This window comes from Bactrocera latifrons, unplaced genomic scaffold (assembly GCF_001853355.1).
Source record: "Bactrocera latifrons isolate USDA-ARS-PBARC rearing strain unplaced genomic scaffold, ASM185335v1 scaffold_109, whole genome shotgun sequence".
In the NCBI taxonomy this organism is placed as follows: domain Eukaryota; kingdom Metazoa; phylum Arthropoda; class Insecta; order Diptera; family Tephritidae; genus Bactrocera; species Bactrocera latifrons.
Genome location: NW_017534508.1, coordinates 561,912 through 577,428, shown reverse-complemented (window position 1 = coordinate 577,428; position 15,517 = coordinate 561,912). Strand labels below are relative to the sequence as shown.

The 15,517-nt window shown below is 36.8% G+C and overlaps 2 protein-coding genes across 2 annotated transcripts in view; both read right to left on the bottom strand.

Annotated features, from left to right (window-relative positions):
* The window catches only part of LOC108971657, a 122,321-nt gene extending 108,738 nt beyond the window's left edge, over positions 1 to 13,583 (bottom strand). Inside the window, exon 1 of the mRNA XM_018937881.1 lies at positions 12,857 to 13,583. Within this exon, the coding sequence (XP_018793426.1) occupies positions 12,857 to 12,865 (9 nt within the window). The 5' untranslated portion in view covers positions 12,866 to 13,583. The remainder of the gene's footprint in view (positions 1 to 12,856) is intronic.
* A 494-nt stretch (positions 13,584 to 14,077) lies between these two features.
* Positions 14,078 to 14,789, bottom strand: LOC108971487 (NADH dehydrogenase [ubiquinone] 1 subunit C2). Its single transcript, XM_018937589.1, has 3 exons — positions 14,567 to 14,789; positions 14,344 to 14,487; positions 14,078 to 14,286 (listed from the first exon to the last, which is right to left on the bottom strand). The coding sequence occupies exons 1-3, from the start codon at positions 14,721 to 14,723 to the stop codon at positions 14,237 to 14,239; spliced, it is 351 nt and encodes a 116-aa protein (XP_018793134.1). The 5' UTR covers positions 14,724 to 14,789; the 3' UTR covers positions 14,078 to 14,236.
* Between the last annotated feature and the right edge of the window lie 728 nt (positions 14,790 to 15,517).

The window sequence follows — 15,517 nt, the reverse complement described above, 5'->3', positions numbered from 1 at the left end:
GACACTTATACAGGGCTTGACCGGAAAGTATTAGGACTTAGCCGATTTAAAAGATTTTATTGAACAATCGTTACAATTCTTTAAATACTTTCAAAATAGGCGCCTTCTGCGTCGATATAGCGCTGTCAGCGTGATTTCCAAGCATTAAAGGCGTCACGGAATTCATTCTCCGAAATAGCCTTGAGAGCCGAGAAGCATGCTGCTTGGGTCCCCTCTGTCGTCTCAAAATGCTTGCCTTTCAACGGCCTTTTCAGGTAAGGAAACAAAAAAAGTATAGGGGGGGGGGGAGGGGGGGTGGGGGTACCATCTGGGCCGTAAGGCGGCTGCGAAAGCGTTGGGATGCCGGCATTTGTTAGTTGGCTGTTCACAAGAAAGGCGGTACACGATGTCTTTGATGTAAAAAAAAAAACATTGAGCATAGTTTTCACTTTGCATTTGCTCATTCATCAGCGACCTCTTCCGGTCCTCATAACACACCGGTCCACCACTTGATCATATCAAACGTCTCCGTCGTAGATTTACTAAGTTTCACTCAGAATGTAATCGCGTACCTCTGCTCTAACGAACGCTGCATTTTCGGCTTGCACAACTCACAGAAACTCAGCGCCCGAAAATGTTTGTCCTGAATCTTCAGGTGCTCGAAGACAACTGATCAGCCGTTCGTTCGTTAGCTAGGAGCGCTCTCTGCCAAATTAAGTTGGTGCGCGCAAGCTTCGAAGTTCAGTCGTTACGGAAGAAAATCAGTCCTTTTACTTTCCGGGCAAACCCTGTACTTTATCTTAACCCCGCTCTTTGTACGTATTAAAAATAGAATAAACCAAGACTATCGGGCATAAAAATTACTTCAACACACTTATATAACATGGTTATAATTCTAAAAGGATCTAAAACTGAGTTATTCCAGCGAAAATAAAAGTCAAAGCAAAACCAAAAAACGGTGTTGACGAATGAATTCACCAGCAGAACTGTTATACATATCGCTTGAAAAGCGCAGCAGCAGCGGGTTTAAGTGCTACTTGCCTTTCATCAAATCTTTACAATTTTTTAGTTTTATTTTCCTTTTCTTTATTCTAATATTTATATACGAAACTGTATTTATAAATTTTGAGTAAAGAAAATAAAAATAGGAAACTTGAGAAAACTTTGTTTTTAGTTTCTTCCTTTTTTGTAACAGTATTCGCCACCCACAGCTTCTAAAGTAGTGCTCCGCTGTCAAAACATTTGTGCAACATGCCACATAAATAGGTTGTAATGAGCAAACACGGGCAGCAGTTCATTCGCTAATGTATCCTGCGGCGATTCGCCACACTTCCTTTTCAGATATTCGCGCATAAAAATACTTACACACAACTACAACTAGTTCATGGGAAGTTGTACTGTATATAAGGGAAGAAATTAATTTGTGCGCATAGCAAACACAGTGAAATACTTTCAACGAAGTTGATCGAACTGTGGCAAGTAGCACGCCGCAAGCAAACCTCTGTGTACATTGCCGATTTGTGCGAGGTCACCAACGTGGCAAACCAGCAAGCTGCCACACATAAATTTATAGAAAATTTAGTAACCAATCGATTTAAGTGCACGTTTCTTCCAGGCCTCTAAATATTTGTTCTCTGTTTCACTCTTCTTCTCATTTTCTGGCAATTTCAATTTGTGTTGGCACAAATCGCCGCACGGAGGCACAAGTGTAAGGTCTTGCTATAATGTTGTTCTTGTAAGTACAACGATTTGATGAAAAACTTCCCGTCGGCGCTGATAAATGTACCGAAAATGCACGGCAAATTATTTCCAAAGTAAGTAAAGTAAGTGAAGTGGAATCGGAAGCGAAACTGAAAGGTTGCAAGTGCAGCAGCAAATCAGCCAACCGCTGTGTGTGCGAAACATACATATATTTTCATCAGGGATCTAAATCCCCCTACCGCAGATGATTACTATTTTTCACCGGGTCATCATGGAACTAGATGGCCATAGATAGCTAAACATATGTACGCTGCCGTGAAATAATTCAGTTAGGAAGCTTTCGTATTTTTCTTAATATCTACTCATACTAGCTCCTAAATATAAAATATGCCAATAATTAATAAAATTGAACAGTAAATCAGAAAATAAAACAGACTCTTTAAATGCTGGTTTCACATAATTGACATTGGCCAAAAACTTCGCTGAAAAATCATTGAATTACCGCAGGGTAGCGGAACGAAAATACGGTTGGAAATTCAGCAGAGGAAGGCAAACACGCAATAATTCAAAATGGGATACTCTGCTGTTATGATATGGCGCTGTGACAGGCCAAAAATGCAAAAGCTGTCACAAGTGCCCTCCGGAGTTGTTGAGATTGTTGAACATGTGATCATTCATGCGGGCACTTTAAGCAGGGCGCGAGCATATGAGCTTAATCTCCTTCGTATATGTATGTGTGCTCATGGACTTTCGGGTGATATACGGAGAGTTGCTGGCACTTCACATGATGCCGTAGAAGGCTTTGCCGAGTAGCGAGTTGGATCGATGTTGAATAGTTCATCACTGGCGAACGCAAAGCTTCAAACTGCCTCTTTTGATTTATAGCAGGAAATAATTGATGAATCTGCTATCTATGTATGTATATGCGCAACAGCACACAGCATAACCAAGCGACAATGATGAGCCAGCAGGGCGTATGAGTTATTTTGACACACTAGAAGCGCGAAATGGTTGCTCATACGCCAAGGTGCACGTCAGTGAAAATAAACAGATTTCAACAGATTTTCAAAACGCAAGTAGTTTTGCAATGCAAATTTTGTATGTATAAGTATAAGCAACGTGTGCGGTTTCACAAAATGAATATCGTGACTGGGTCGGTGTGCGTTGCGTTCGCACACGCACGCTGACATTTGGCAGCAAACAAGGCAATGAATAGCCAAATGCGGCCCGACTGGCGCACAAACTGTGTGGCAAATAGTCGAGTGCGAGGTGTGTGCATCTAGTGTGAGCACGTTTGCAACACGTGCCACAGCGAGAGGTGTTACCTTTGTGGCAAGAAAATAATGCCGGAAATGACAACAGCTGACAAGGTGTCAGAATTTGGAAACTAAATACGAAATTCGATAAAAAATATGTTTCGACATTTTATTGATTGGATTAGATTTCAACTTTGTAATTATTATATGTATGTTTATAGTATATTGTTCCCATTTTCATCAAAGCGAGTTTTATATACTTTTAGAAATGTGTATGAATATAAAATCAGAGGAATACAAATTAACGCCTCCCTATTTCACCACTTTTTAAAGTACCATCTTCATACAAATTTTTGATAATATGTTGCTCAAAGCATTAGAAAAAATTTTGCCACAGCCAAACAAAATAACGCACTCACAAACAAGCGCAAGTGCAGAGGAAATTCATAAGCTTTCATGCACTCTTTAAGCCAATTTTAAACACGAGTTTACAAGCGCTTAAAAGTGCACTGAACATTGTCGCACATTTCTCGCTCCCCTTCCGCTTATGTCGCAACATTTCCTGCACGCGCTGCACACACACTCGTGCCAACTTAAACGCGCGACAAATTTTTATTTATATTAACCTGTATATATATAAGCTGGTAGGTGGAGAAACCCCTTAACACAGTGAAAATAAAATATTTTCTCCGCATGGAAGGTGCGAACATCCTTTGAAAATTTCCACTGCGCTTGCATCAACAAAAACAAACAGCTAAAGCCACTTTCAACAGCTACAAATGGCTGCGAGCTGCTGCAGCAGCATAAATTGCATTGCATAATTTTATTTAAAGCCATGTATGTAGTGGCACATGTGCGCTTTCACATTTGTACGAAGTCACCAAAAGAGGAAGTCACAAATTCCAACTTACATTTTGCAAATTTTTTCACTTGCATGCTGCTGGGGATTACAATGAGATTTAGAAATGTGATTTAAATTAAAGCTATGCCATTTAAAGAGTAAGGAAGCACATGTAAAAGCATTTACATGTATATATTGATTTGTTTCACTGAATCTTATACTGTCATGCATTGATGTTAGGCAATTTACAAAAACAACTTATACTTACAATGCATTAGAAAAACAGTCGAATAGAAAATTTACTGTTTCCCAGTATAATTTGTTTCCAAAAAACTTCTGTCGGTTACAGTTTTCTGTCATAAAGGTATTTCCGCGATTTTTTCAAAACGCGTTGCGGATTAAATGCGCTACCAACAGTTGCCGCTGCAACGCTTAGTAACATAGAAAGTTTGCACTTATTTACCCATTTTTCATGCCACTTGGGCGGTAATGACGTAAATGCACTTTGTGTACTTCTTGAGTCACACATTTGCACAATAAAAGCGTCAGAGTGAAAGCTCACATGAAAGTTCAGTGTTCAAGCAGCAAACGAATTTTCACATTTTTAAAAATTTGCGAACGTGTATTTACAGCAGCCGAATTAGCAACTATTTTCCACATTGTAGTTTGGTTGCCTGTTCATTTAGAGCGCGAAATGAATCAGCAAAATGCTATGCCTCACTGCACATTGACTTTTTCCTGCTTCTGAATTTACTATTCTTCTTTTTTAATCGTAAATGAGTGACTCACTTCTGCACACTATGGCACTTACGGCAGCCTACTTTTCACGTTTTTCCTTTCACCATCAAACGCACAACAACCACACATAGTCTTACGAATACATAAATACGAAAAGTGAACGAGTTCGCTATTGTAATTTTGATCTCTTGCTTAGGCAATGCATGAACCCGCTTGGAAAATTTTGCATTATTGTACGAGTATGGACTCTATAATCGAGTGCCTCAAACAATTTACAATATATCTTAACTGAATATTTTGAAATGTCGTAAAAGAGTGATGATACAAATACCGAATGATAGACGCGATGGCTATTTAAGTTAAGTCTCGTAAGACTCGACACTTGATACCAACTGAAGACTCTGATTTCCAGCCAAGAATCCCAATTCAATCATGTGAACTTAACATAGTCAAAATAAGAGAAAGTATGTGTCCCTCCGCCCTTTTTGAAGGGAACATACTTCACACAGCTTCGAAGATAATTAAGATATTTGATCTTCAAGTAAATGGGTAAATTTCGAAACGTAACGGTTTCTTACTTCGACCTTATGTAACAACTATCAGTTAGGTACTTGAGGACTATTAGGTAATTATTAACCTTTGAAACCATATAACTAATTCCTACTGTGAAGAATCTCCATTTTGCATAAGCTCCTACCCCCTTATAAGCAGAAGCTCAATTGTGATGCAAAAGCCGCATTGTGCAGTGATGTATTTCATTGGAGCCGCGCTCAGATTTAGCTGAGCATGCGACCTCTGTCTCAAAGTTGGCTTATTCAAATACATGTTTGGCTATGAAAGTGAATTTTCAGCTACAACGTTGAGGCCAGAACAACAACAGTAACTTAATGCTACTTTTTAACATATATATTTCGCTTTGCAATCGCACTACTACAGAGGCCTTCTGCTTGTTTGAAATTCCACTGCTAAATACGAAAAGTAAATACGGCAACGCTATGCATATGGTGCATGTCCTTGGCAAGTCTAACGGAAATTTTATATCCCTAAATCAGTCAAGCAGCACAGCTAGCATATGACAGAAAGCTCAACTGAACTGTTTGATTTATAATTTAGGACTGGCATAAAATTATACAAACGTACATTTGTACATTGTAACAAAAAAGCACCTGGAAATTGGAATTAAATTCCCCGGTTAAATGATATTTCAAAACATACTTTGCTGAGTTGGTGGGACTGTCCTGAATTACGATGTTTGCACTATGTGTCAAACTGACAGATTACAACAGCTGCTTAATTCGGTACACTTCAGTGGTGCATTGCGATTTTTACTAAGGATACAAATATCGAAATATCGAACAAGGAATTTGTCTCAAATTTGTATTTCTAACCAAATTTCGTATCCGGAATCGGGAAATGCTTACGGTGATTCAAAAACTCAAGAGTGCTACAAAGCCTTCAGTGATGATGGGGAAATCGTTGATGAGATGCATCTTTTTTGAACGACCTTCGACCTCTTCAACTGACGAAAATATTAAAAAAAAAAGTGAAGGATATGATACCTGAAGATCGTCAGGTAAGTATTAGAGAGATAGCAACAGAGCTGGACAGCTCTCACAAGTCCGTTCGTATGACTTTGGTGTATATTTTGGATGTGAAACGCGTTCTTGCTCGACTCGTCCCGATAAAGATGATTTTTTTTTTTTTTTCAAAAACAGCACCGTAAACAGGTCTCTTTGGATATGGTTTATCGGCCGAATTCCGATTCGAGACATGGGTTTATGAATTTGACAGGCACAAAAATCACCCTTTTCGGCGATCGAAGAGATAAAACAAAATTCGCTGAAGGAGCTGAAGACCATCCCAAAAATGCAGTGTTTCGAGAACTGGAAAAATTGTTGGCATAAGTGCATTACACCTGTTGGGGATAACTTTGAAGGCGATAAAATAAATATTAATGAATAATAAAATTTTTTCCCTCTTATTTACAATACCGGGTACATTTTTGTACTCTATATGATAGTTTTTTTTAAGAATTAGGTATCAAATTAAAATGAATAAAAACTGTATGGCATGTCTTTTACCGCAAATAATGTGTCTGAAATTTCAAAGCTGAAAAAAAAATAAATTAGAAACTTTACTTCTCTACGTCTGGCTTGCCACTTTCCACTCAACTTCAATACCTGCGAACGAACGCGATAATATTTACTTAACATTTTGTACTTTTTCGCTCTTTGCCTACAATATTTTGCCTAACAAGGCGCCCATTGAGTTGAATGTACCCTCATGTGCTACTTTCCGCTGGCCTCTCTAGCGGAAACGGAGCGAAGTTGCCACCGTTTGATACGCTCAAACACCTTTTGATCCTTTACATACAGAGTTGCCCTTTGGCAGTGAATTGCGCATATGTATGTAAAAACGAATATACGTGTGATTCGAGACGTGAAAATGTGGTTCAAAGGCTTCAATAGGCAGGCAAAAAACAAACTAAAAATTGTACATAAAAAATTGCTGGCACCGACTATATCGTGGAATGTATACCTTTCATGGATGGAAACTAAGAAAGTAAAACGCTTAAGTCGAATGACGGTAATAATATATATATATATATAATATGTATAATATATTTGCATATATGTTTATGATATGTTGGAATAATAATTTTCAGTCAGATAACCATAGAATTAAGAGCGCCAAAAGCTTACAAGTTCGGTATAATTTTTCTTGAGGAATATACATACGTTTACCAATATTTCTTCTGTGAATCGAATTGAACTTTCGATTCATTCACGTGAAGGGTATAAATTCATATTCAGAAGAGTGTGTAAAAGGAATCCGTTTCAACTTCACTCAACTCCAAAGCAACCTCATTAAAAACAGGCGGGCAATAATAACTCTTTTCAGGCATTACACAAAGCGCCTATTTTAGCTTTCTGGCTGACTCTTTAACATACTCTCTCACTTACAACAATAACAGAGCAGTTGTCGAAAAAAGTTATAATGATTTCCCGAGGAAGCCGGCACTAACAAGTTAAACTGAGAAGTTCACAGACACAAAACAAAACTTAAACAAATCAATAAAAAAAAGTGTAAAATATGTAGACGGAGTAGAGAGCTGTCACAGTTAAATAATAATCAATATAGGAAATACCGTTATTTGTGATATATATAATACTAGTATACACATTAGTAAATAGGCAAGCTCTCCTATACACCTCCACTCTAAGCAAAAACAAGTGTTGGCATGTACCGTTATTACGTATTATAAATAAAGCTGCATGTTTTGTTGGAAAATCCGCTTTCGTGCTTAGGAAAAGCCAATAATTGTGGCGACCATAAAACAAAACTAAAAGTCGGCTCTTGCCAAGTCATGCCACCACATGGCAGTCACACAGATTACAAGGGTTGCACCACGTGCACATAGAAAAATTATTCCTAACTGTACTTAAATATATATATGTACAACATACATATGACTTTATGTAACCAGCAATTGTTCGTTAGTCATAACTGGCTTCGAATACCATGTCCGCGCACACCTTTCGCTTAATTTTAGTTTTTCTTTGTACCGTTGCTTTAGTTTAAATACTTGGACCAGCTTATCTAGCGAGTGGCTTCTACAGACCATTCACGTTCGCTTCCAGCGCTGGTTTGCCACAGTGACAGCGCACGTGGTTGGAGGAGCCACCGTTGGAGCGAATGTTTTTGTTTAGTACAAATTTTGTAGCTTAAAGTTTCACTTTTTTATGGTCAGCACACGGGTAGTTAAGGTAGCTTTTGTTACTAAATGTGCTTGTGACTACACTTGGAGAATTCATAATATTTCTTTCACATTTTTAAAACAACAACAAGTAATGGTGGTTCCCCTTTTCATTGGTAGGGTTTTCCACGTTGCGGGTTCGTCTTCTCACTTTAGCTCGCCTTCAAACGGAGGTTTTTGGACTTCCCAGATAATACTTGGTTTAATGCCGAGAGTCGTGAGCTGCTTGAGCCATATGTAAAAAGATCATTTCGTGCCATTACAGAGCCCACCGTCAACAACAGATCGGTCCTTATCAGTGTGGCTTTGCCAGGCCTAATCAACGACTCAACAGATAATCACCATGCACCAAATCTTGGAAAAGACCCGTGTAAAGGGGATCGACACACACCACCTCTTTGTCTAGTTCAAAGCGGCTTTTGACAGCAACAGAAGGAGGTGTCTTTATGCCGCGATGTCTGAATTCGGTATCACCGCAAAACTAATACAGACACCAAACGAGGTTCCAGACAAGGCGACTCCCTATCGTTCGACTTTTTCAATTTACTGCTGGAGAAAATAATTCGAGCAGCAGAGCTTAAACGAACAGACACCATCTTCTATAAGAGCTAATAGCTTCTGACGTACTTTGATATCATTGACCTCAACACACGCACCATTAGTTCTGCTTCTTCCATCTTGGAAAAGGAAGCGGAGCAAATGCGTCTGGTAGTGAACTTCGAAGTCGTAGATAATTTCTTCTATCTTGGAACCAGTATTAACATCAATGTCAGCCCCGAAATCCTACAAAGAATAACTCTTTGGCAACAAGTGCTACTTTGGACTGAGTAGGCAATTGAGAACTAAAGTCCTCTCTCCACGAACAAAAGACGATGATAATATCTGATGGATCGACGTTACGAGTTTTCGAGATAAAGGTTCAGCGAAAGATTTATGGTCCTTTGTGGATGGAACGATGAGCTGTGATATTCGACGACATTGACATAGTCGAATCAAGAGACAGCAGTTGCAATGGCCAGGTCATGTCGCACGTATGGACGAAAACGCTGCAGCTCTGAAAGTATTCGAAGAAATCTCCAATTGGCGCCAAAAAGCGGGAAGGAAGAACGATTGGCAAGCTGTTGTAAACTTGAGTATAAGCGATGTTTGCGTCATAAAGAAGCACATCCGAGAGGGCTTCTACCAGTTTAGATACCAATTTCATGTCGGATAATAGCACTCCTCTGGGCTATTCGATCTACTCAATTTCATTCAAGTTCCCTTTAAGAAGTCCAAATACCAAATTGTAAATTTAGAGTTTCCTTTCTTCACTTTCTGCTGAGTGTAGAATATTTCTAACCATCGAAATACTGTTTTCTTTTTCAGTGTACCAAAGGCAAATTATAAGCACATGCACTTACACATATAATACATCCATACATATAACTGAACAATAATAACCGCACGGTATATGTATGCGATACTATTGTTTGCTTTCAAATCGCGTGCAACACAGAAATTGGGTTAGTAAGTACTTTTGTTAGACTCACATTTGCTGTGCTGTACATTCGACTGCTTTTCCCAGCAAGTTAATTTCACTTCCATTTCGCTTTACTAAGGGTTGCATTGCAGAGTTCGCCGCCTGCCGTAATGTGACTCCTGATTTTAGCCAACACAACCGACATACATTTGTATGTGTGTAGTGGTGAGTGTTAAAAGCTGTTGAAGCGTGCAATGCTCTCGACTCTGACTCAAAAAGCTGGCAGTCGCTGACATTCCAATTTCCTTTTAATTACACCATGACTCGAAATATCGCTAAATGTAAACGGAATTTCGAAAGTGCTGGCTATTGATTTTCTATACTCGCTTATATACCGAGCAGCAACAGAGCGTTTGGTACTATGTATGGTCCTTATGGTCCTTATCTACTCGTACTGACCGCTGAAATTCGCATACAATGGCAACACAATGGCTTCAAAGACAGTTTCCGGCGGATCGCCACAGATAAAAATTCAAACAAAAAGCTCGTAACGCTAACTTGTCTCCTGATGCTCAATGCCACTGTAGGTTGTCTATGCACTTGTGCGCACTTCGCCTATGCCTGCTGCCAAATCGTTCGCTCCACCTTTTTTGGATACAATAGGTACACTTTGTATGCTAACAACTTGTAGGTAGGTACTAGTAGCTCTTAACCGAGCAATGTAATTCAATTTGACCAAGCATTCAGCGGCTATTGTTATGTAAGTATTCTTGGCTGGTCGGGTCCGCCCATCTGCACCACCAGCGCTTACTGCCGAGGCCACTGTAAACGGTTTTTCGTGGCAGTAGAGTCTACACAGCGACAAAATATTCACACGGAATTCAATTTTTGCTTAGATATAATAGAAGTAAAAGTTTTTGATTTTTTTCGAATTCGTTTAAGTTGCCTTACGACATCGACTTTTATGGCTCACGAATGTTGTGAATTTGCTGCATTTTCCATTTGGCGTTTTCACATGGAAAGGCATCGCCAAAATGAAATTATTTTATGACGACTTTTCTAATTTGTGCTCACTCCTATCTCACTGAAAATATTGGGTAATCGAAAAAGTCTTTTCGTATTTCTAATCAAACTTTATCTTATTTTTTTCATTTATACTTATAAATAATAATCGAATTTTATTTTTTTCGATTAAATGAAGCTAAAGATCTCACCTTTTCAACACTATGTGGTATGATACAATGTGATTAGTAGCATTGGAGATATACGACTGCAACGGCATCTATTGACAAAATACGAAAAGACTTTATCGACTACCCAATATATACTTCATTTAATATGATTACTTGACGGAAATGAAGTGAGGTATAAGTGGTAATGATAAATTATTAAAATAACAAAAACAGATTAGCTGCAATAGAAATATATAAATAAGATTGTGCATATATCTAAAATTATGATTTCACTACTTTCGTAGCTTAAAAAATGTTCTTACGACGCGTAAAGTTGTAAGTATTGATCAAAATGAGCATAAAAATGCAACACCACGTCTGCACAAGTTTATTGAACAAACATATGCATATTTGCCAACAATACATCAGAAAATTTAATGTAGGACAACGCACTAAGAGTACATCAAAGAATTGACGCGAGAATTGCTTACGCTTCTTCGCCGCACAAAGACAAAGACAACGGAAACGGAAGGCCGCCCCTACAATGAAGGACAACCATGTATGAGTATTTGCTTACTTAGCATGCAACATTTATACATACACACATGTGTACATACATACATATATACACTGCGAGTACGCAGGCAACACACTTTTCCTATGAAAAGCATTGAAAGCTAAAAGGCTTGATGAAAGCTTTAAGTCGTACCCAAAACAGTTAATTACGCGCATGTAAAACAGGATTATAGCATATTTAATGTGCTCTTAAAGATGTGGTCAATTGAAAAAAAAAAAACAGTTTGGTTGTAATTTGAAAATAATATATTAAAAATAAGTAATTGATGGATATTTTCTTATCGTAAGAAGAAGAAAAATTAATAAATACCATAAAATAAACTCCAGCAACACATTAAAATGTATATGTATGTATGTATACATTTGAAGACGGCATGCTACACTCTAATATGTCTTGCTTGTGCTTACATACACATATATACACTCAGCAGTTTGTGTTTGCATTTCAATTTATTTATTTTAGGGTTTTCTTGTTTGCACTCTGCTTTGGATTCGTGCATTGCAGACATAAAGTCACCAAAGTAGTCAGCAGAGTGCAGGACACTGTGCCGGTTATATTTGCGACTTAGGATTCTTTTCACTTTATATATGTATGTGTATGTACATAAAATTGTCTACGCATGAGAAAATGTTAACCTAGCTGAAGAAAATTATCCTTTCAATTTGATCACAGTAGTACTACACCAAAAAAAATATATATATCGGAAGAGAACGCTTCACACTCCAAGCCGAACGACGAAAAAGCTATGTTGATAACATTTCGGTATTCTTTTTTAATGAATAACTGTGTTTTATGACTAAGATTTTTATAAGAGAAATATCTACATATATCAATATTTTTTCTTTGTGGGAAAATCTGTACCCAAGAGAACTTGTTGATTTGTAGAAAGGAGCCCAATTATCATTTTAATCAGTATTTTTGACCAACATTACATTGTTTGTCGAGTTGCTGGCAGATTCAGTTCTAAACGCATGGTTGCTCAAATATTTATGTTCATATTATAAAAGAAAATATAGGTGTACTTGTACATGATGTCAGATAAATTGGAAAAAATCACTCAGATATGCATATAATACTCGGCAGTATATCTATATATAATTTAAAAGTAGTATGCGAAAGTAGATGCTCATTCTATTAAAACTTAGACACCAATCAATAAATCAAAGTAAAAGTATTTAGATGTACATAGTAAAAATATAACTAATATTCAACTCAATCGTAAATATGTACAGACATAAAATTTGTTGAAAAGCACATACACAGTTACATATATCTGTATACACAAGCATACGTTTTTTTTTAGAGCTACATCTTAAATCTAAATATTTTCTATAAATGTTCTACTTTAATAATATTTTCTAATTTTTGTAACCTACCTTTGCCATAATCACAGCAAACAGCGAATAATTGAGTTTTGCTAATAGTCAAAAGATTTCCCAGCTCACTGCACCCAACTTTGTAGCTGGAACATTGATGCGAAGTTAAACAAAATAAGACGCCACTAACGAAATATTTCACACGCTTGCTCTACATTGGCGCCGTGCTACCACTCGTTCAAAATAACAGGACACAAGGCTTTTAGGATGGCCGACCAACCAATGTAAAATCTCGAGAAGCCCTTCGATCACTGTTGCGGGTATATGTTTATTTATCGACTTGCTTTTGCGTGAATATCCGGTACACGCAGGCAAAATCTGTGGAGGCTGAAAAGCACGTAGAAACGGGTAGTGAATCGGCATGCAGTCACCAAAAATTATCACTTTTTTCGTTATGGTTCTATGAACTCTTAACTTATGGCATTTATTTTGGAATCATTATTTTTTTCATAACTGTATTATTTTTAAAGGTTTTAGTTTAAATTCACATTAAAGCAGCATATTAATTAAAGACTTTTTGTAAGTATGTTCTTGCAAGAATCTTTGCTTGATCTAGTGTTACAGCACAAAATTATACCCCCTGAAGCATTCCAAGCACATTTTTGTTTTTTGTTTTTATTTCGCCACTTATTTTTTGTTGGTAATTATTTCTATTTTATTGATGTTTAGTTTTTTTTTTTTTGGTTTTTTATAACTAAGAAGCGATTTCCGTTCTTTTGATTTTCACCGTTCAACATCTAAAACTCAACTGACTACTCGCAATTTCTACAGTAACACCTATTGTCTCTGTCTGCTTTATGGTCGCCGTCTGAACATTAAAACATCCCCACAACAACAAATCATTAGTTGGTGAACTCTTATAACGGTTTATTTCTGGACATGCGCATGGAACTCCGGAAAAAAGGTAGTAACTGACAATTATTCGGCCTACATAATAGAGCATGTTTAATAAAATGCTTCGTTATCCAGTGTTTCCCAATCTTATCTGATTAACGTTTTTACGTTTTCCTCTATTTGCTTGTAAACTTTAATTATTTAAGATTAAAGCTCGGGTAATTATATATCCAAAGTATATTTAATACAACTAATCAGAAAATCAAAAATTAAAATATATATAAGCTTTGAGAAATCATACTTACTTGCATTACCTAATAAGGCAAAATTATCAATTAAATTTAAATCAAGAAGTTTTTCTATAATTTTCAATCTATAAAATAAATATTAATTGTTTATTGCTATTAAACCCAGTTTTTATTCAAATTGCATCTGCTATAGTCGAATTATTAACTAACGTGATTTTTACCAATTATATTCTAAGCAGAATAAAACATTTTCAATTTGATTCATCTATAATGGGATCGCCGGCATTATTCGGCATATTTATCTGATAGGTACCCATGCTTCCAAAACGTCAGCGTACTTCTTGCGTTCTAAAAGTTAAAATACGTCGTGAGCTTTTATTTAAAATTTCACTTCTGTTTCATTACCTTTTACTGGAAAATCGTCTGGGTGCAATTCAATGTAATGTCTCAGTACAGCATCGCGTTTGGCAAGATGCTCGTTCCTCTTATTGTCAAAGTATAGACCCAAACCGCCACCTACAGCCGCGAAGGCTACATGATTCTGAATTCCTAAAAAGTAAACACTGCATTTAGCAAATCTCCTAAAAATCTTTTGATGTACCACAAAGTTACGTCACATAAAACATACCCGAGAATGGTGGTTTTCTCAAACCGAAGTTCAAAAATATTGCACAACCAAATCCAAGTACCGAACACACTACTGGATTGAAGATGCTGTTCATGAACGCTGGTTGGCGTTCACCTTTATCCGTTAAGAGTTTTATAGGATCAATCACGTTCGACATATTTTTTGTGTTCGCAATTAGCGTAATTCTCCAGTCAAAGCACGGCAAAATACACAAGCTGCAGCTGATGTCAGAGAAACGTCAAAAAAGTGACAAACAGCTGTAAACGTTGCCACTATGAAATTAAAATTCTCCGTTGCACATTGAGGAATTAAAGGGTGTGCAGTAATATTAGAAAAATGTAACTCAAAGTTTCTTTTATTAAATCTTCTATTTTTAATCGGAATTAAAAAAATAAATAAATAAATTGTGGAAAAGTTGTATATGTATGGTATATGTATTTTAGTCAGGAAATTCACCAAACTTTATTTGAAATATTATTATAATCATTTTGCACATATTTGATTACTACAATGGAAATTACAATACATTATATTTATTTATCATATAACAACATATAGGTAGCAAAACGCAAAGCAAGTGAGCTCAAATAGCCTAAAATACATAGCAAATTTAAAATATCTTTGTAAATACATTTTGTATATGTGAAGGCATTTATTTCTTTGTAGCAAATTGTAATGAACTTTAATGCATTTCGCAACTTTTTGCCACTTGATCGGTTCAGCGCTTATTTTACAAACTATATAGTAATACAATTTAAACTGTTTACATTTATTGGCCAAGATCTCTTATTTACATATGTATTATATAAGCTGTTCAATAATTTGCATTTGGATAAGGCATGTTTCAAAAGCACTTAAGTATGTATGTAGCACATTTTGTAGTTGTGTTGTGTTGCATGTGAATATATACGCTTAAGCATGCATGCACATAAGCGCTGAGATAATTCGAAG

Bases quoted from the DNA above. Each gene is read 5' to 3' on its own strand.
- LOC108971487 (XM_018937589.1), bottom strand. From the start codon at position 14,723: ATGTCGAACGTGATTGATCCTATAAAACTCTTAACGGATAAAGGTGAA. The intron at 14,488-14,566 runs GTATGTTTTATG...TTTACTTTTTAG, and splicing joins GAGAAAACCACCATTCTCGG to GAATTCAGAATCATGTAGCC. The intron at 14,287-14,343 runs GTAATGAAACAG...TTTAACTTTTAG, and splicing joins AGACGATTTTCCAGTAAAAG to AACGCAAGAAGTACGCTGAC.